The sequence below is a fragment of the Sparus aurata genome, chromosome 8 (assembly GCF_900880675.1).
Source record: "Sparus aurata chromosome 8, fSpaAur1.1, whole genome shotgun sequence".
In the NCBI taxonomy this organism is placed as follows: domain Eukaryota; kingdom Metazoa; phylum Chordata; class Actinopteri; order Spariformes; family Sparidae; genus Sparus; species Sparus aurata.
Genome location: NC_044194.1, coordinates 11,303,388 through 11,324,692, shown reverse-complemented (window position 1 = coordinate 11,324,692; position 21,305 = coordinate 11,303,388). Strand labels below are relative to the sequence as shown.

The 21,305-nt window shown below is 42.8% G+C and overlaps 2 protein-coding genes across 2 annotated transcripts; one reads left to right on the top strand and one right to left on the bottom strand.

Moving 5' to 3' along the window:
• Positions 1-334: 334 nt before the first annotated feature.
• idh2 (isocitrate dehydrogenase (NADP(+)) 2) lies at positions 335-13,706 on the top strand. The gene is made up of 11 exons (XM_030425274.1): positions 335-623; positions 6,720-6,811; positions 7,268-7,433; positions 7,727-7,887; positions 8,021-8,164; positions 9,559-9,695; positions 9,848-9,999; positions 10,144-10,256; positions 10,519-10,616; positions 10,700-10,792; positions 13,292-13,706. Exons 1-11 carry the CDS (start codon positions 509-511, stop codon positions 13,374-13,376), a joined length of 1,356 nt encoding a protein of 451 aa, XP_030281134.1. The 5' UTR covers positions 335-508; the 3' UTR covers positions 13,377-13,706.
• A 221-nt stretch (positions 13,707-13,927) lies between these two features.
• On the bottom strand, positions 13,928-20,985 carry znf710a (zinc finger protein 710a). Its single transcript, XM_030425272.1, has 5 exons — positions 20,856-20,985; positions 17,192-18,685; positions 16,279-16,470; positions 16,021-16,195; positions 13,928-15,535 (listed from the first exon to the last, which is right to left on the bottom strand). Exons 1-5 carry the CDS (start codon positions 20,898-20,900, stop codon positions 15,366-15,368), a joined length of 2,076 nt encoding a protein of 691 aa, XP_030281132.1. The 5' UTR covers positions 20,901-20,985; the 3' UTR covers positions 13,928-15,365.
• Positions 20,986-21,305: the final 320 nt, after the last annotated feature.

Genomic DNA, 21,305 nt, shown 5'->3' with positions numbered 1-21,305 from the left:
TTATATGTCAAAATGCAGAGAAATGCACAGATGTATATGATAGTTTTCTGGACGGAGCTGGGTGGAGGTGGGGGGCAGGGCCTCTGTAGTTCTAAAATCCTGGCTACGGCCCTGCATCTAGTGAAAGTACTGAGGCTCAAGATGTCAGTTATCTCTTAAGAATGTTTACTCTGAGGGAAGAAACACGACAGTAATGGCAGCGAGTGGCTTTATCTCGGGGTGACCGTGGCAGGAGCAGCTCAGAGCTGACCCCTTCCAGGACTCTCCGGTGTTTGGTGTCTTATCTTCGGATCAGTCTGCAGCCGTTTAACCGCTACTTCGTGTCGGTCCCTCCTCTGGGTCCGTGTGCCTCTGACGTAGCGCCCAGCGTCTCCCGCCGGGGAGGGGAAGAAGGGCGGTGCTGTCGACGACCGCTCACTATATTGCCCAGAGCACAGCAACGCTTTTCCCCCTCTTTTCTCCGAGTTTCATCGAGTCTGAACCGCAAAGTGATCCGGGCTGGGAAAACATGGCTGGATATTTGAAAGTCCTCAGCTCCCTTTCGAGGTCCGCCGCCGCTTTCTCCAGAAACCCCGCGGTGCTTGCGCCGGCTGCAAATATCCAGAGTGTGCCTCAGAGAAACTGTGAGTGCAGACAGATTACCGGTGTCATCCTCAGCATCATTGTGTTCACTGTTGACCTCTGCTTTATGGTGACGGGGGTTTAATGTCGCTCAGAGTGCATTTTTGATAAGACGAGCCGAGCGGAGAGCGACAAAACAAGCCAGCTCGTAGGAGCCAGTGGAGCCGCGCTAGCCGCAGCCGTGCTAGCCAAGTTGCATCCGCTGCTAACCAGCTGGGATGCTATTAATAGTTTTTAATGGTTCAGGGGCGACGATGCTCCAAACGTCTCTGACTGCTTTCAAATGGTCGCTTTATGGCTGGTCGAGTGCAGGTCGTCGAGATTAATAAAGGAGGCTGTAAACATCGAGAGATAAGGCCGAGGAGCAGCAGCAGCAGCAGCCGGGGGAGAGCGGTCTTTGTTTCCCCCACCATGTAAAGTTTGAGGAGCAGTTGATAGAAATGTAAAGATACGTGTTGACATAAATGAATGAGACATTAACTTGAAAATGTCTGCCAGTAAAAGCAGATATGACGGGGCGAGTTTTACACTCCAGCTGCCGACTAATGGAGGAGAAAACGATGCGCCGCTAAAAACTGAAAGCAGATGAATCAAAAATGAATCTTCCGTTTTTGACTCTGTGTGTGTGGAAATGTCACCGCTCACAACTGGAGCTGTATATGAACGCTTACAGGAAATAATGTGTCCAAAGTTGCAAAAAAAAAAACATCAACGAATGAGCTCGTCTTCCGTCTTGAAGTCATTAGTGCGACGCTGACTTGGGGGGGAAAGTTTTCCCGAGGTCACCGCAGACGAGACTCCGTTATAGAGAGCAATGGCTGCCGCTGCCATTTGCTGCTCGCTTTGTCCTACATAATGTTTTTTTTTTTCCAATCTGGGGTTTGCATCCAAACCTGCGCCTTTATTTAAAAAAAAAAAAAACACATCTGACTGGTGCTATTTTTGATATTGGCTCCAAGTGTCTTACAAATTAGTTTTTTTCCCCCCATTTAGACAAGTGCCAGGGGAGCAACCACAATCTTTTTTTCCCTTTTTTAATTGTCTGTGAATGGGAGCAGGGATCCAGATTCACTCATCACGTGGGCTCTGTAGACATCCAACATTTCATACAACAGGAATTTGAAACTCTTTTCTCTCCAGCACTGCCATGTGGTGATTATACAGCAGCTGGGTCAGCTGAAGGGCACTTTGATTGAATCAACATGTCATCTGAGCTTTAGTAGTGTACCAAACTGTCACTGTTTGCAGCACCAGGAACATCTAAAACAACTCGTGCTGTTTAAAGTTTAACTACCTTTTTAAAATCTGAGTGGAAAGGTCCAACAGGTCCTGTAACGATTGTTAAAACACCTTGTTTCACAGCACCGGCACAGCATTTTTATTTGGTGTTTTATTCTGAAAGGATCATGGACAAGAAAGCAGCATGCAAATCTTTGTGACCTCACCATGACCGAGATTGAGAGCACTTTTTTTTTTTTTTTTTATCGGTCACAAGTTGCAGTTGTTTCCCTGCAATTACATGACCCCATAACATTTCACAGGGCTCGTAAATTTGGCCAACTTGTGTTTTTTTTTTTATCTTGGCTGTGGATTTTTACAAAGCGCAGACACTTTTATTTTGTGAACTTTAACGCCTTGTAGCTGCTGTGGCTTCCTTTTTTTTCCAAGTGTGGTTTAACAGTTCATTAACTGACCTTCTCACAAACGTCTTCAGTGTTGCGCGTAGATCAGTTTGCTATTTTCTTTACATGGTGATTGCCTTTTGTCTAGGTGTAGGATTAAAACTGGAGGGCTCTGAGGGCTTGCCTGCCTTTGTTGAAAGTTAACCAGAGGACACACACAAAGGTTATTGGAGTCATCCAGTCAAGGCACACATTGTTTGAGGCGGTCTTTGACAGCTTGCCACTAATGTATGTTGCACAAGCTATTTTGAGCACATATTATTTGTAAAGACCTCAGCATCCAACCCCACAGTTCAGCTCTAAAATTAGTGGTAAGCACCCGCTGCTACAGACGGGGTATTTAAACGGCTAATGCTGAAAGTTGGCGCTGAAAGTTTGGTCATAATGTTAGTCTTGTTTACTTATTCTTTCATCAGATATTTCTTGATTTTTACATCATGGTTTGTTAGTTTTATACAGATTATGTTAGAGCTGTTTTAGCCACGACAAAATTCATTAATGATTCCTCTAGGACACGTATAATTTATGCATATATTTCTCAAGTATAAAGTATTTTGATGTTAGCGTTGATGCTAAAGCATTGGATTAAAACATTTTGAAAGGTACCCACTCCTTTTCAATGTTTGACTTGTTTTCCATTCCCTCTTGTGTTTATCGTGTTTTTTTTAAATGGAGACGGCTCCTCTCGACATACCCATGCAAAGCTAACGATCAAATCAATTCTTTCATTCCACCATTTTATACTTGGCTGCATATCCCCTCCTGCTGACTATCTCCCTCTGAAGCTACGGTGGGAAAATAAAGTCTCAGACGTCTCTCCGGTGCATGTGCGAATGATGTGGCAGGCAGTCAGGCAGGCCCGCATGACTTTGCTTCAGCTCGCCCTTCACCATCCAGTTTGTTGATACATTCAGAAGTTACATAACCTACTGAGCTCCCTCCTGCGCTCCCCTCCCCCTGCACTGTGATAGTGGAGAGCTGTTTTAGCAGATTTGGGTTAGACCAGACAGAAATGATGCCAAAGCGGTAGCTGTTAATGACTTGCCCATGATATACTGTGGCGGAGACTGCTGTTCCAATTGCAGATGGAAAATAATTGTTAGACTGTTATTGAATTAAGAAAAAATTGAGTCAATCACCCTCGCGGCTTATGTGGCGCTTCATTTTTCCTGATCTTATTACATAATACTTAATATGTCATGGTCATCATACACAGTATGATAGGGGTTTGGGAGAGCCTGCTTTTTGATGGACTGTTTTCTATCTATCTGGGACACTTTGACAAATAGGGCAGCAACTACAGTAATGATTATTTTCATTATTTATTAATCTGCCAGTTACTTTCTCAGTTTATCATTTGGTTTACAACATGGTCAGAAAATGGCAAGCAATCGGCAATCTCTAAAGTCACATCTTGAAATTGCTTCTTTCCTCAACAAATTGTATAAACCTCAAAAAATATTTTGTGTACTGTACAATTTTACAAAAAATGTAAGTTTATTTATACAGGTTATTGATGACATTAAACTGAGGACAATGGTTCTGTCCATATTCCTCTTGTGGAGCACCGTTAATCATCTCTTTGGATACATTTAAAACAAAGTGATGAGCATTAGGTTTTTCCAAACTCAAACAAAAAGTCAACAAGCCAGTAATACTGAGATTATACCTTTTTTTACTTTTGTCATTTATTTATGTCTGTCTTTGTGCTGCTAACTGGCTAACATAAAGGTCACAAGTGTCTTTGCTATAAGGTTATTTTCAGTGCGTCACGGTCACACCATGTATCTGTACTCGGCGGACTGCGTGTCATATTAAAAGGGGCTGTTTGGACAGGTGTTGCCAAGGCTTCATAATCCAAACTAGTTCCAATGATCTATGTGGATGTTTAATATTTAATTATTTAAAAAAAATATATTTACGTGTAAAGAAATGTTGTTTGTGTAATGATTCCACCAGACTCCGTATGTTTACTTGCATTATTCTGGGAAGGCTTGTAACAGTAGGGGAGAATTAACTTGGCTGGGAAATCGTCACTTGATCCTCTGCACCTCCCCCTATACTTGGCTATTCAGTGAAATGGTCCTGCTGGCAGGACTCACACACTGAGCAGAATGAGAGTAGATATGATTAAGGATACTAATCTCCAGTGATCCAACTGGAAAGCAAAGAAGAGGGCACTCTCACAAGAGTCATTGTTGGTTAGAAAACAAAACACACTCAAAGTTATTAAAGTTTTGGTGTGTGATTTTTAAAAACTCTTAACTTTGAAAAAGTGTTTGTTTTTGAGAAAATGACATTCTGGATCATAGCTATTTATATCCTGGAGTGAAGCTGTTGACTGTATACTAAAGAGTAAAACCTGATTGGCCCAACGTGAGTTTTAATTAGCATTGCTTATAGGTACCCTGTGGAGTTTTTGGCAACTAGCAGTGGGGTGTAAGCAGGTCCCGTCCCTTTCCTGACATCAGATTTTTTGGCTATTCCCTTAATCGGCTGTCTACAGTGGTAATGCATTAGAAGCATAGCGAATGCCAAAACACAGAGAGCAAGTCTGCTTAAAAAGATACTATACTAAAAAGGAAAAACTCAAGTTTGTTAGCTCGAATATTGCATTTTTAGTAAGAACACTCACTACTCAGTGCGTTTACATGCACAGTTTAGTCAGATTACAGCCATAATTCGACTATGCTACTCAATCAGACAACTGCAATTATCCGAGTATACATGCCGGTGAGAAAATCGGATTATTGGCCGGAGCATGTCATACCCCGGTACGCTAGTTGGCGCTGTACGCAAGAAAGATGGCGTACGAAGAGCGAGACGAAGCTACATCTTTGTACACTTCGTACAATCGAATAATCTGGGTGCTTTAATTCGACTATGAGAAATCCGATCCGGTCCGATTTTAGTCAGACTAAGGTGTATACATGCATCTTAGAAATCCCATCATAGTCAGACTAACCCAGTAATTCGGTTTTCTTGAGTGTCATGTAAACTGAAATGTATTTGTTTCAAGAAAAGGTTAATAGAAAGTGCTTTTCAAATCCTCATATATGGAGAGCTGCAGCCAGCAAATGTTTGGTATTCATCATCAGTTATTGTAAAAATGACAACCTTTTGTTACATATTTACAAGGTAACTGCTTTTCATTTGGTCACCTGTCCCTTGCACTTCTAGGATAGTCAGAGAGTGAGACTCAACGTAACCTGAACAAAAACTGAATCATTAACTCGTCTGAACATTTGTGTCTGAGTCACATCACAGATTTTCATAAGCGGGATCATTTGTTGATTCGCCCCAAACAGCTGTATTACTGTACATTAGTCATAACCTAGCAAGTTACGGCATGCGGAGGGTGTGTACCTGTCTGTTTGCATTAAGGTCTATCGCGACTCTGGTTCTTGTTTTTAACATTATGTTCATTAAGTAAAGTACATTTCTCCTCCAGCTCCAGTTGCCAGTCAACAATACATTACAGGACAGAAACTCATGACAATTCAGATCACCACTGCGGATCGCTACTGCAGTCAGGTTGATAAACAGGAGTGAATAAAAATCTACTTTTTAATCCCAAAAGTTTGAAAGTAATCTCTAAACTCTCCTTCTGTTGATAAATGGCCCTAGATCAGAGCAGAATCTGATGAGACTCGGTGTGTTGATTCCTTCAGAAGATGTGGATTTGCACCTGACTCTACTCCAAAGCTGGCCCGACTCTGATCTTGAACATGCCAGTATATTATTTAGTCAAGATGGCTGTGCTGATTGGACAAGTTACTCCTCTTTTGGTGACATATTTCAGGATAATGCAACGAGAGTAGGAAGAGGATGAGAAGCTTATGCCCAGAAATGTCAAAATGCAGTTTTGTGTTTTTAATGGTGCAAATCGTGAATTAATGTGCCTTTTCAAGCCTTGCTAGTTTACAGGGCATTAAAACATTGGGACACGGATAACAGTTTAGATTGTGGATCGTGATTGTGATTAAATAGATCCCAGTATTTTTTTGGCCAGATTGTACAACCCTAGTTCCAGCTTCTAAAATGGGGGGGTTGGTGCTGCTCTTCAGACAATAAATTGAACATAATTCAGTTCTAAACTGTTGGTTTGAAAAGAGATTTGAAATTGTGTGGAACGTTTTTTTGACTGCTCCGTAGCCTGAATAGTTTATAGAGTAAATGGGAGGATAAAAGGCAGATTAATCGATAATGGGAATGATTGTAAGATGCAGCCTAAGGGACAGATGTTAGCTGGCAAATGTAAAGGAGACAGATAACAGAATCTCTGCAAATAGCCTCCAATCACTGTAGCTTCCTGTGTATGTCCTCCAGCAGTCATGGACCCATAAATAAATTCACATTCTGCTGTGAATGAAAGTCTGTCCCTGCTTGAACCCTTCTGCATATGTGACCTGACAGATGCCGACAAACGCATCAAAGTGGCCCAGCCGGTGGTGGAGATGGACGGAGACGAGATGACCAGGATCATCTGGGAGTTCATCAAAGAGAAGGTGACAAAGTGGCGTCCAGGGGTGGAGGGGTGAAAACACACAGGCGCTGGTTGAGAGACTCAGATGAGGACGTTCCTATGCGGTCTGACTCGCCTATTTTTATATCGCAGACCAACACGTGGCTGTGAGGGGAGGGTCATGTGGAAGATTATATGATGATGTGGGGGAGGGGCTTTGTGATGTTTCATTCAGTCACTGGCAGATGGCACGTTGGCTCGGGGAGAAACGTGGAGATGCATGAGATTAGAAAATCTGAGTGTTTTCTGACAACTGGCGAGTTTGTAGTTTCAAAGTGAATAGCATAATTATGCAAATCCCTCTTGCCGTGCAATCCTGAAGTTTTAATTGAGATTTGTTTAGCTGATTTCTAAGGGTCTTTATTTTGAGGATGCTTCAGTGTAATGTCTCGTGTCATGTCTTAATGTGTTTTGTGTGTTTTTGTTGTGTCCTTTTTAGCTCATCCTGAACAATGTCGACGTTGAGCTGAAGTATTACGACCTGGGTCTGCCGTACCGTGACCAGACTGATGACCAGGTCACCATCGACTCTGCCCATGCCACTAAGAAGTATCACGTTGCGGTGAAGTGTGCCACCATCACACCCGACGAAGCCAGAGTGGAAGGTAGGGAACTTAGTCTTATATATTTACATACATACACATCGCGGACGAGTTCAGGAGTAATTTCACCTGCCCTTTGTAAAGCTGAGTGCTATGTAAATAAACTCCAAACAGAACTCGTATTAAATGATTTATGAATGCACTGATGTTTTATGCAAACGCCCGTCTTCTTCTTCTTCTCCTGGCAAGCGTACTGCATTTTAATCACCAGCGTTAGAAAAATACAGCAGACCAACCAAACCTCTGTGATCACCCTACATTATGTCTTAGTATAATTTCTGTGTTTTTATATTCAGAGTTCAGCCTAAAGAAGATGTGGAAGAGCCCCAACGGAACCATCAGGAACATCCTGGGCGGCACCGTCTTTCGCGAGCCAATCATCTGCAAGAACATTCCCAGGCTTGTTCCAGGTTGGACGCAGGCCATCACCATCGGCAGACACGCCTTTGGCGATCAGGTGAGTCTCATCTGAAGATGCATTAATTGAGTTTACAGTTTCTCATGTGCCCAAACAAACCAGACAACTTCATTACTGATATCAGATTTCTTAGAGTTAATGAGCCTTGCTGTGTTTTTTTTTTTTTGTACAGTACAGAGCTACAGACTTTGTTGTGGACCAGCCCGGAAAATTCAAGATGATCTTCACACCTGCTGATGGCAGTGCAGGCAAGGAATGGGAGGTCTACGACTTTCCTGCTGGCGGCTGTGGAATGGGCATGTACAACACGGATGATGTGAGTGAATACTTTTTAAGTGTACTATTTGAAGGTTAAGCCTGGGAATATTATAAACATATTCTATGTTTTTGTAATTGTCAACAAATCCTCCTTTCTGACGCAACCCTCCCTATTTATCCAGACTCCGGACCAACGATTAGAAATGCACTGTTGGGGGATCCCTCAAGAAGCAGTAAATGTTGTAGTTCTAGGGGCTTTTCACCGCTGCGTATTCGGTGTGCTTTGAAAATGTATAGGAGATTAATCGTGCATACACCTTAATGTGATCAACGTGATGTGAACTACAGTTCCCATGTTCATCACTGTAATGGTGATAATAGTGTGGGTTATTGATGTGTTTTTTATTAAGGGTTCCATAGCACATACTAAATACTAGTGGCATCATTATCATTTTTGTATCTTTGTCTTTAATTAAAGTATTTGGGGGAAATGTTGTGCGTTTTTAGCAAGGAAACGTAGAGCACTGAGGGATGATTGTGTCCTCAAAGACACTCTCTGTATAAAACCGTGAGTGTGAAATGCTTGTTGTCTGTATGCAGTGAAATTGTTGTAGGTGTAAGCTTCAGAAAGTGTGTGGGATGTTTTCCTTTTAGTATTTATAGCTTTAAACATATTCATCACTGAGAGGAGTACAAGATAATCAAAGGTTTAGAAGTCTTGGCAGTGTGTTTTAGAAATGTTCATGTGTCTCAAAATGTTTGAACCGAAACTTTCTTTATATATTTTGACAAGTTGTGTACTTAGATTATCCGAAACCCTAGCAACTGTGTTAAAACCCAGAGAAATCAGTGACAGTGCCTTTTTTAATTTGGTCACATGTTGCTGTATATCGACTTACTGAGGAAGGAAGTCGGGCAAGTGTAACGTGTAACCAGTAACACGACTAAAGGTTTGTTCATCCATCAACTTTTATGCCTGAATCACATACTTCTGTTTTCATTCGTTATTTTTTTAACACCAGAGACGACAACTTCCTTGATCCCACAGTACTTTTTCTTATTTTTTTAATTGAAACAGCAGAAAACACAGTGCATTTAAATTGATTAAAGTTTCGTATTTATGCAGTCATCCCTAACCTTACTGAGGGATTACAAACTATAAACTTTGTATTTTTATAACTCTATTTACACCTAAAGATAACCTGATGGTGCTCTTAAGTTCTGCCAAAGGCCATTTGTAAATCTGACTCAACAGTCATTACAGTGCGCTCTCTTCTCTTCAACCTGCTCTGCTACTGTTTTGTTTGCCTTCATCAGCACGGTCTGTTTGATTTAACAACATCAGAGGTCACAGTAGATGACTTTCAACTCGTCAAGGGGAAGGTTGTTAACCTCCTTACTCTACTGATAAAATGCTACAGCAGTCATGAACTGTTTTTCTCCTCCCAACAGTCTATCACGGGCTTTGCACACAGCTGCTTCCAGTACGCTATCGGCAAGAAGTGGCCCCTGTACATGAGCACAAAGAACACCATTCTTAAAGCCTATGATGGCAGATTTAAAGACATTTTCCAGGATATCTTTGAGAAGTGAGTCTTTTTTGTTTTGATTTGATTTTGTTTTTTTTTTATTCACAGATACATGCAGATTTAAATCATCTTTTTACTTTGTGTCATTAGTAAAGTAGGAAAAAGAAGAAAAGGAGTTTTATTTAGTTTTGTTATGTTTGTGCTACCTTCAGGCACTACAAGCCTGAGTTTGACAAACTGAAGATCTGGTATGAGCACAGGCTTATTGACGATATGGTCGCACAAGTGCTGAAGTCTTCTGGAGCCTTTGTGTGGGCTTGCAAGAACTACGACGGAGATGTTCAGTCTGATATCCTCGCACAGGGTGAGATATTTGGAAACATGACTACCACTTCTTGGGAAATTGTGAAACCACAAACTGAAAGCTATAAGCATTTGGGCTGCTTGCTGGTTTTGAGCAGATGTGGGTTGCTTTAAGAAGAATTGTGCTTCATGTTTCCTCTTTTAGGTTTTGGCTCTCTGGGATTGATGACATCAGTTCTTGTGTGCCCCGATGGCAAGACTATTGAGGCTGAGGCCGCCCACGGCACTGTGACCAGGCACTATCGCGAGCACCAGAAGGTTAGTAACCGTCTTTATCCATCTTAGGAATAAATTTCAACCAGGCAATGAAACGCAAAGTGAATAAAGGCCAAATTTATGGCCTTGCAAACAGACTGTTATCTGTGGAGTTATACTGCCATCATGTGGTGAGAATGAGATGTCTCCTCAGATGCTGAAGTGTAGTAAATAGGACGCTTTACTTCATGATAAGTAAAAACAACCCTTTATATTACTGTGTAATAGTTAAACACACTAACATAATTCTCAACTCTGCTCTCAGGGAAGGCCGACCAGCACCAACCCCATCGCCAGCATTTTCGCCTGGACCAGAGGCCTGGAGCATCGTGGCAAACTTGATGGCAACCCCGACCTTATCAGGTAAGAAATGTTTTGTCTGAAGCATTCTGGCCCTGGGATGAAAGGAACATGCCAGCTCTAAATGTCTTTTTGTTTATCTGCAGGTTCTCCCAGATTCTGGAGAGGGTGTGTGTTGAGACTGTTGAGAGCGGCATCATGACCAAGGACCTCGCAGGCTGCATTCATGGCCTGTCCAAGTAAGTTCATCCCTGGTTGATACTTGAGTTTTTTACAAAATAGTTGTTCATGTCTCTGTAATATATTTCTAGCGACGACAGTTATCATGGTGATACACATTAAATTAACCTAGTTTTTGCCCTTAGTTGTAGATTTGTCTCGAGATTAGATTTTTTTTTGTTGTTGTGAAACTTGGAGATGTGGAGATATCTGACAGGGATCTTTGTACACTCAGATTGTCGTGCGGTACGTTGATGACAGCACACACTTTGATCAATTCGGTTTGAATTGGGTTATTTTGTGAAGGAAATATTTATTTCTGAACCAAAACCAACTTGGATATCATCAATGGATTTACTGTATGTGGAGCTGCAACTATTAGTCAATCAAAAGAAAAGTAATTACCCACTATAGTGATAAGTGTTAAATAGTATCAGTCATTGGACTGTAACATTTGTAATATATAATTTATTAACCTTAGTTATAGTTATTTGATTGACATGTATTGTTTTATAAACAATTTATTAAGCAATGTTAAGGTTTATGAACATCAGTTGTAACTTTAGAATAAATAATTGCTTAATAAATGCGTTATAAAGTTTTTTCTCATTTGTTAACAGTGAAATAACTATTAACTAACATTTAATTGACTATAAATTGACCATTTGTTTAACATGGGTATTAAGAAGTGATGGCCAGTCATTTTTCAATCAAAAATATCAAACATTTGCTGCTTTCCTCATCATAAATGATCGTAAATGAAGGGTCTTTGGATTCACGTTGGGCTCTGAAATGTTGATAATTAACTTTTTTTTAACGATTTTTTTGACATTTTATATGCTAAAGGTTTATCAATTAAGCACGCAAATAATCAGCATATATGATTATAATAAAAATAACTGTTAGTTGCAGCCCTACCTATATGGTAACATATATTCATGCATTTCCTTGAAGGAATGTTTTCAGCACAGTGAACACTAAAAATAAGGATTGTAAAGCCCTTATCTGTGCGACATTACACCTAAAATATGTAGAAAAACAGACGTCAGTGTGTCTGTTCTGTTTACAAGACGTCCGTGTCATTTTAAAATAGAATTATAATAAAAATGTTTTGGCTCAAAAGGATCACTGAAGACGCATGATGCGTCCAACATTTAATTTAATCCTGGACTGCAGCCAAAACAGTTAATCAATTGAAAGAAATAATCTGCAACTATTTTATTTATAAATTAATTATTCACATTTTTTTTTTAAGTAGAATGACAAACATACCACAGTTTCAGCATCTCCATTGTGAGGCCCTGCTGCTCTTCCCTGTTCTATAGCTATGAGCTGTGAAAAAGTCTTAACAGCAATTCTTCACAATTTTAGCAACCAAACAATTTGTGAAAATAATCTACAGATTAATCAATCACACAAAAACTCATTAGTTGCAGCCCATACTTGAAGTATGTATCCATTTAGTCCGCGGCACATCTTAGTGTTTTGGGACATTAAGCCTGTAATGGCACCCAAGAACGAATGTTTGGTGCTTTCACTGGCAGACATCCTTCGTTTAACTATGAATGAAAATATTCCCTTTGATTAAACCACCACCATCGGTCTGAAACAATGACATAAAACAGGGTGGTATTTTCCCCCGGCGCTGACCTGCTAGCTTGTAATACAGGTTGGTAATCCGAAACTTGTCCCAAGCATGACCTCGTCTTGTTTTTAGCACAATGGAGTTTAAGCAACAATGATCTTCTTTAAGATTATATGGTGTAAGGTTCGAAGAGTCTCAAAGTAATGTTTTTTGTTCCATCTTGTCTGTTGGCAGGATATCTTTAGAACTTACAAACAGATTGCACTGAAGTTTGGTGGAAAGTTAGGCTGTGGTCCAAGAGAAAAATGGATTGGTCTTGGATCAAAATCAAAATGTAGTTTCAGGAAACTTTTAAATGGATTTTGAGCATCGTGAAATATTAATCAAGGGTCATTCTTTGCTCATTTCTGATGAACACATTCACGTGAATGAGGAAGACCAATCACACATATTGATCCAGGTACCGCTGAAACATTTACTTCTTGATCAAAGCCTCAGATAAGGGTTGTGTAGTCCTGGTTTGAAGGTATGTGCCGTCTTGTTCACCAGCTTGTCTCTGCACATGACTGGCATATGTACCACATTAGCTTTCAGCATAAATTTCTCTTCTGCGAGCATTAACGAGCATTGATTTTCCTTGTGTTCTCCAAGTGTTTTTTTTTTATTTTTAAATCCATTACGCAGGGCAGGAAGGCAGACTTTATTTAAATGATACAACTGCCTTACTGCGTTTTGAAGATGCATATGTCATGATTCTCCCTCATTTTAATGTTTAAGTCATAATTACGATGGTGTTATTAACCAACAACCTCAATTCATGCTAAACCCTAACACACAATGAAGCTTTCTGGTCATACTGCTACAGTTCTGTTTCCTAAAGTATGCTATTGAATTTTCTGATCTCATCTCATCTCGTCTCGTCTTGCCTCCTCAGTGTCAAGCTGAACGAGCACTACGTCAATACAACAGACTTCCTTGACGCCATCAAGACAAATCTGGATAAAGCCCTCGGCAAGTGAAGGACTTGAAAAAGAATATAGTTAGCCTGGAGAAGGCGAGTCTGATCATCTGTTTTTGTACCTCATTTTTAACTTAAAAAGGTCAATAAATCCACTTTCACCTGAAGTAAAACTATGTACTGTCTGTAGCATTATGTAGTATTCTATTAGGGTATTATTAAATGGTCGACAGCTGTCCTTACACCCGATGCCTCCCTAACTGTCTGTCCCATTCTTCGCAAGGTTTTATTTTTGTAATGTGAAGTACTGTATTCAATACTGTGTAATGCCTTGGGCAGGACTGAAGCCTACGTCAAACATATTTGCCAATAAATCACTTGTTTGACCCACTATCTGTATTTCATTTTTGTTTTTTAAAACACACAAACCGTTTAAAGGTAAATAAATTTATTATTTTACAGTATTGTCTGGTACACAACATTGTACATACATCTCTATCCACATTATCTCCACGCTAAAGTCTAATACAGAAAGCCATTTAAGCTGAACATCTTTCCCTTCGTATCATCACTAAAACAGTGATAGAATGAACACAGAAGCTGAAAAACTCACAAAATTGAGCATGTTTTTTTTATTTTAAATGCACTATATCAACATTGCAAATGGACACCTTGTTTGCAGGTTACGAGTTTGAAAAGCTAAGCACTGGGAAACTGAATATATTGAGCATTTCCCAAATCATTTTCCACAAGGTCCACGGCCCTGTCACATGTTGGGAGGTTGTCGTTCATCACTTGAGACCAGTGTACAGCATGATGGATGGCATGCTCTCGCAGACACACCGGGGCACTTAATATTTCTGTCCGAGTTTTTGGGGACAATTCTTGTTGAGATTCATCCATTTTAAAAAAACAACAACAACATAAACAACTGCAAAATAAATGCAGGGTTTTGCATTGCTATCGAAAAATGCTGCAGTCTTGTCTCTTGAAGGCCTGGATTGGATGGAAGGGGGAAATGGTGAGGTTTAAGAGAGGAGCTGTACCACAGTCTGTTCTCTGTGGTAATCTTTTGAAGAGATCTACAGATGGGTGGGAGGGGAACCTGAATGTAATTTCACGAGGTCCGTGAATGGACCCCAAGAAATCCAATGTCCCATTCCCAGCTGTAAGCTGCACGGTTTGATCCAATTCTTTGGTAAAGGGGTCCTACCATCATTATGATTTTCTTTCATAAGCATTGTAAAACATTCCACGGAAACGATTACATTCATAGACTAGAGATCAATACAGGGTGATGCTTGTTAATGCAGAAACCTAAGAAGTAGACACAGTGGTCCTCAGTGCGACGCACTGATTACGGTACCAGCCGACATATGAGAGGACTGATGCATTCTGTACAATAATATACAATAAAACACGGAATTTAACTTATTTTGCAGACCTCGAATGTAATTCATCACAGTATAAATCAGAGTGAGTCATAAAAACCTCTGAAACTTGATGAGCTTTGGCAAGTGGAAATGAACAGTAACACTTGTTCCCTTCGTTAAACCCTTCACATTAGTGTGCCCCAGCAGACTGAGAGAGACCGGGATTGTCTGAATGAGTAAGTGCAGTATAACATCACCATATGCTTTTTACGCTTGTAGCTTAAAAATGTGCTTTGTAAATCGGGCTCAGATGATGTTCCTGTAGTTAAGCAGCTGACGACATATTATACCTATTTATATAGATCTCTTTTTTTTTCCCCTAAACGTCAGTCCATTTTTTTTCTCAAATATAATATATTTACTCAGTAGATGTGCTGTGACTTAGAGATGAAAAATATTTAATAAGGTAAAAAGTATACATTTCCAAATTTTGTAGTATTACGAGTGATTCCAGTGCATGTGGGTGTGCAGTTTGCCGGGTTCCTTCTCACCCTTAAAGAGTGACCCGAACACTATGCCTGTAACAGCAAAAGAACAAAACAAAACAAACGAAATTAAAAAAGAATATCCCGTTTTCATTAGTTCACTTATTTTCAATTTGGGGTCATTTTAAAGATTCATGCGGTGCTGAAGCGCCCCGTGCCCTTCCCATAGGTGCTATAATACTCCATTTGAGTGAGTTTAGCAATGTCTGGCGTGTTGTTGTTATTAGCCCGGTTTTCTCGCTCGCTGAATTCAAAGCTCTCCTCCTCGTAGTCCTCCTGGCCTTCCGTGTCCGGGGGGGGCTCTGAAAAAGAAAACAAAGACACAAATATGATCGCACCCTGTCCTCAATAACAAACACACACACACACACACACACACACACACACACACACACACACACACACACACACAAACAAACAGAGCCCATCCTAAAGACACATGGCCTCATTGAGGACAGCCAGTAGATTGCCTCTCCTCCCCTGCCTCAGTATCAGTCTCTACTGATAGAGACAGGCATGTCTAATCCAGGCACTGCTATATTTACTAAACACACACAGGGAGGGAGTGACAGAGAAACATCAAAACACTTGGCCACTAGATTACAGTACATGCTGAGTCAAAGTGCATTAGGGACAGACTGAGTGACAATAATGCGACATGAAGCCCACCGAGGAAAGCTGCCACACATGACGCATCAACAAAATTCAAAAATTGTCATCAAGCAGTTTCATCTATTTCAAAGCAGAGAGCGTAATTAAATCAAGGGTAATGGATGGAGCTATTCACCTTGTCCGTCTATTGAGGTGTCCATGATGCCGTGTTTGACCTTCATGTGCCGGCTGAGGTTGCCCTTCAGGTTGAACTTGCTGGTGCAGTAAGGGCACTTGAAGGGCTTGCTGCCGGCGTGGAGGTGCATGTGGCCGAGGAGATTGTACATTCTGTTGAACGACTTCCCGCACACCTGACGCATAAAAGAGCACCATAGTCAGAATCCATCACAGCGGGAACAAGTTTGTCCTGACGTAAAAACTTCGCTTCACTCACCTTGCATTTGAAAGGCTTGACCGGCAGGTGGACGATCATGTGAGTCTTGAGCGTCTGCTTCTGGACGAAGGTCTTGAAGCAGACGTGGCACTGGAAGGGCCTCACACTGGCGTGGATCAACATGTGTCTCTTCAGGTTGGCAGACAAGGTGAACTCTCTGGCACAGACGTCACACTTGAATTCTTTCATGCCCTGGGGAGACAAAAAGTGTTTGGGCCTTTTAATTAATTTGGCTAAATATATAGTTGCGAGGAAAATAAATAATGAGTCACAGGAAGAAAACACACAAGAAGCTCATGTGTGTGAGCAACCGCTTTCTGGCGTTTGATCCAACTCGTGTAGACTGCATTAGCCCCCCCAAGTGTTGAGAGACGGGCTGGAAAAAGTCTCAACAATGGGAAGAATAAACTTTTTTTTTTTTTGGCTTCAACATTTATTTAACTTTTATTTTAATATTTAACAAAAGCAAATGTCATGAAAAGAAATGCTTTTCCCCTATAGAATGGAACAGACTGTATAAAGGAGAGGAAGACCAGAGTGATTCATCAGACACAAAGGGAAGTAGCTCGGCGAACAACACACAACACAAAACACATGCAAGTGGGGGGTTGAGCCACACAAAAAAAACTCAAGGCCCTTTGAAGACTGTGTTTACAAAGCAACTGGTTTTGGAGAAAAGGCTGCGTTGGAAGAGTGCAACATACTTTTTCTGGGAGGACTCAAAAAGAGGGACTGAGCGAGTGACGCAACAATACTTCCCTTTTTCTCTAAGTGCGACATTTTCATATTTTAAATAAAGGTTTAGCCGTGTTAAGTGGTTGCATAAGGCCAGCCTCAACACAATCAACTGGTAGACTAAGGCACATCATTGGGGTTTCAGTACTTTAGGTGCAAGCGTGTGCGCAGCCAGTACCTTGTGAGTTAGGGCGTGCTGTCGGAGGTGGTGGATCTGGACGAACTCCATGCCGCACTCGGGGCAAACGTAGGGCCGCACGTTCTGGTGTTTCATCAGGTGGTTCTGCAGCTGGCTGCGGTAAGCGAAGGACTTGTGGCACTCTGTGCACTGGTACGTGGTCGGGCCCTGGTGGCTGGTCAGGTGGCGCTTCAGGTGAGCGTACGTTGGGAACTCCAGACCACACTGGGTGCAGACGTGGCACTGACCATTCTCGTGTTTGTTCTCATGGGTCCTCAGCTCGCTAGGGTAGGCGAAGCCACGGCCACAGAAGCGACAGCTGTAGGGCTTGACGTCCGAATGCTGCAGCATGTGCCTCTTCAGGTGGCTGGTCTGCGTGAAGGCCTTTTCACAAACGGTGCACTTGTGAGGTCTGGTTCCCTGGTGCGTGAGCAGGTGAGTCTGGAGGTGGCTCGGCTGCTTGAAGAGCTTTCCACAGTGTAGACATTCATGGGGTTTAATTCCATTGTGGCCTAGAATATGAGTGACGAGGTTGTATTTGGATGTGTAAGACTTCTCACACATGCGGCATTTCCAGCGTTTCAGACCCTCTCCCACATCTACGCAGTACGACTCGTCGATCTGTACGTTGATGTCCAGACGGTCAATCTGCATCCGCCTTGCGAGGCCCTCTGGGTCTGACCACAGCATGGCCTGGTTGTTCTCCTCGTACTCTCCTGGCAGCGCAATGTCGGCAGACTCATAGGCCACCTCATTGGACTCATAATAGCGGTTCTCCAGAGGACTGCCAGTCTCTCCACTGGTCTTGAGGTTTAGTGCCTCTTCCTCTTCTTCTTCCTCCACCACCAACTCCTCTTCCTTCCTCTCTCTTCCTCTGCCAACATTTTCTTCTTGTTCCTGTTCTGCTTGTCCATTTTTTTGTGGCCTTGAAGTTTCTCTCACACATGACGGACAGTTTCCACAGGCCTGCTCCTCTTTCAGAGGACCTTGTTGGGTGACCGGATCCTCCGATTTGCCAGGACTACGCCTGCTGTCCATGTGAATGCAGGAAGGAGGGGTATCGGACTCAAGCTGTTCACCTTTAACCTGAGCATGTGGACTCGATACTTTGTGTGGGTGACCCTGTAATTCTCCGCCAATCCTGGGCCTCTTGGTCCTCCCACGAGGCCCGGGCCGTCTTCTCTCGCTGCAGTGAGGCTGCGGCTCCGGCTCCCCTGCAGGCTCAGCCAGGTAGTCCCCGTTGGCCCCTATTAACTGGTCAGCGTACTCATACTCCATCGCCTCAGGCGGAGGAGGGGGGCACTCTCTGGGCTCCCCCGTGTAGAAGCCATTAGGGGCAATGGTGGCCCCGAAGATTTCATTCTGGGAGATGAGGCCGAGAACGGCAGCCTGAGCTAGAGATAGCACCACCACCGGCTCCGTCTGCGTGCCCACATCTACTTGGCCCTCAGTCATCTTGGGGAAGGTCCGCACCAAGCGGCTACTCTCCTCCTCCTGGAACACATGAAACATACAACACAGGTTTAGAAGTGATCTAGTAGAAATCAAAGGTCCCTTTGTGTTTTTGTTTAATATTCAGTTCTGTTGTTACAAACTGTTCCTTGCACCACATTCCTCATATATCCTCATTGTACTCTGATGATATTGGTAACCTTCATATTAATACAAACTAAAGATTTTAGTTGAAATGATCCTAGAATTAATTTTCTAAGAGTCACTGTTTCAGACTGACACCATAAGCAACACATGTTGTCCTTTCCCAGGACTTGAGGAAAGTATAAAACAATGTTTTTTAGGCTTATTCTGTTAAAGCCACGTTCGGACTACGCCTTGTTTCTTCGCTCTGAATCCACAGAACATTCGATTGAGGAGATAAGGCAGATCTGTGTTAGCACTCTGCTTCCTTCCTTGACAGGCTTTAGAATAATAAAGAACACAACAAGGGATGCAGGTCCAGCCAGGAAGTTGACTTCCGTGGACTGTCCTCAGTACTTCCTGTGGGGTCCCGGGGCAGCCTGGCTGACCAAAGTCGGCTCATCACTGGAGCTATCTGTCCCATTCATGAGGAGCGAAGCGCCTCAGCTCTACACTCGTCGTAGACGACTTCATAATGTCTGCCACACCGGGCTTCCTTAACAAGATGATATATGCCGCCAGGCAGACTCATATCCATAACAGACATTCGACTGAGCTTCGAGCTCATTCTGTATTCCAGACCAATGCATGCGGCTCACTGACATAATTGTATGGTTCAGAAGTGTTTCAGACCCACATGCACATGTTTACTCCGCCACCTGTAAAAGTGGAACAGTGAAAACCGGTGAAATTGTAGCTTGACCAAACTGGCTGTCTGTGGGAAAGAGAAGCGAGTATTGTGAGCCACTGGTTTCAGATGTTTTCTCAATATAAATCTCAGTGTTTTCGAAATGTATAGAGAGACGCTCTGACCCTTACTTTCCTGCTAGACTACACACTAGTCTCCACTGTGTGCCATACACGCCGGTAAGAGCTGCTTCCTTTCCTTACACAATACTGAGACAGAAGAAAAGATTGGATGGAGGAAAGGGAAAAAAAGAAAGAAAGAAGAGGAGATAGTGCAGGAATAAAGGTGTGTGTCTGTGTGTGTGCATGCGCATGTGTGTGTGAGTGTGTGTGTTGGTAGAGGGGAGTAGACCTGGATGCCCTGATAACCACGTCATTTATAATTACTGCTTTTAAAGTAGTCAGACAGAGACAGACTGTGTGTTTGTGAGAAAGAAAAGGAAAGAGACTGGGTGTGTTTGAAAGCATGTGTATGTGTGTGTGTGTGTGTGTGTGTGTGTGTGTTTGAGAGAAAAGAGAGGGAGGGAGGTATGGAGAGAAGGAGAAAGAGCTGTGGGCGGGGGAGGAGTGGAGGGAGGGAGGGAGACGGAGACAGAAATGAGATGGAGGGGCTGAAAGATAAAGAAAGAGGGGAGGAGAGGGAGGGGAGGGAAGGGGAACGAGAGATTGAGTGAGCATGTGAGAGGAGGGAAGAGAGAAAGGAAAAGGAGAGGGAGGGGGTGTGCGGGAGGGGGGGTGGGGGGAGTGGAGAGACACAGAGAGACAGAGTGAGTGAGTGAGTGAGAGAGAAAGAGGGGAAGGAGGGAGGGAGGGAGGGAGGGAGGGAGAGCAGGAGGTGGTGGTGGTGGTGGTGGTGGTGGTGGGGGGGGGAGCCGGAGAGAGAAGAAAAAGCACAGCAAAATGAAAGGCTGACAAAATGAAAGAGAAAAAGACAAATGACAAGGAGACAGAAGGTAGGGTAGTAATTGCGAGAGTCCGTACTTTCACAATTTTAAAGTTGCATCTGAAAGACACCTAAGGACAAACAATTAAAGGCAGCAGCGGAGACAGAAACAAAACTCTTTTTTTCTAAAAGAGAGAAGAAAAAAAAAAAGAGAAGATGTTCCCACTGCGGTATATGAATGTGAAAAAGTAATCTCCCTTCCCCTCACACACACACTCACACACTCACTCAGAAACACACTCACTCACTCACACAGACAACAGTGTAAATACCTCACTAACAAACTGCAAAACAACTAACCACAACACACCCCCCCGCCCCCTCCACCCCCCCCCCCCCCCCCCCCCCCTTCTAAGCAGCAGCAGCACCTCTTCCTCCATCTGGAGCTCACAAACTCACCACATTGTTCCTGGAGTGATGTTTGAGGTGTTTCAGGGATCTCATCCTTCAGGAGAAATGAGTGGAGTAAAAAAATCCACCTCCTATTTATATCTGTGGGAGAGTGGGGCGGTCCCACGGCTCATCCTCCTCCTACTGTTGCTGTTATCAGAACTGACTGTGCCTGGCCCCCCCTCCCCTCCACCAGCCCTCCACCCCACCACACACACACACACACACACACACACACACACACACGCACACACACACACACACACACACGCACACACACAGACACACACACAGCATCACCCCATTTCTTTCTCTTCCTCCCACCCTCTCCTTCCCATCTCACTTCTCTTTCTCTCCTCTTTTCTCTTACAAACACACTCTCACACACACACACACACTCACACTCACACACACATCTTATCTCCCTTTCTCACTACATACAATTCAGCATGACCCTTC

Excerpts from the sequence above, each read along its gene's own strand:
- znf710a (XM_030425272.1), bottom strand. The coding sequence starts at position 20,900 with ATGAGATCCCTGAAACACCTCAAACATCACTCCAGGAACAATGTG. Across the intron at positions 16,471-17,191 it reads AGCACGCCCTAACTCACAAG|GGCATGAAAGAATTCAAGTG; the intron begins GTACTGGCTGCG and ends TTGTCTCCCCAG. Across the intron at positions 15,536-16,020 it reads CACCTCAATAGACGGACAAG|AGCCCCCCCCGGACACGGAA; the intron begins GTGAATAGCTCC and ends TTTCTTTTTCAG.
- idh2 (XM_030425274.1), top strand. The coding sequence starts at position 509 with ATGGCTGGATATTTGAAAGTCCTCAGCTCCCTTTCGAGGTCCGCCGCC. Across the intron at positions 9,696-9,847 it reads TTCCAGGATATCTTTGAGAA|GCACTACAAGCCTGAGTTTG; the intron begins GTGAGTCTTTTT and ends TGCTACCTTCAG. Across the intron at positions 10,257-10,518 it reads ACTATCGCGAGCACCAGAAG|GGAAGGCCGACCAGCACCAA; the intron begins GTTAGTAACCGT and ends CTCTGCTCTCAG.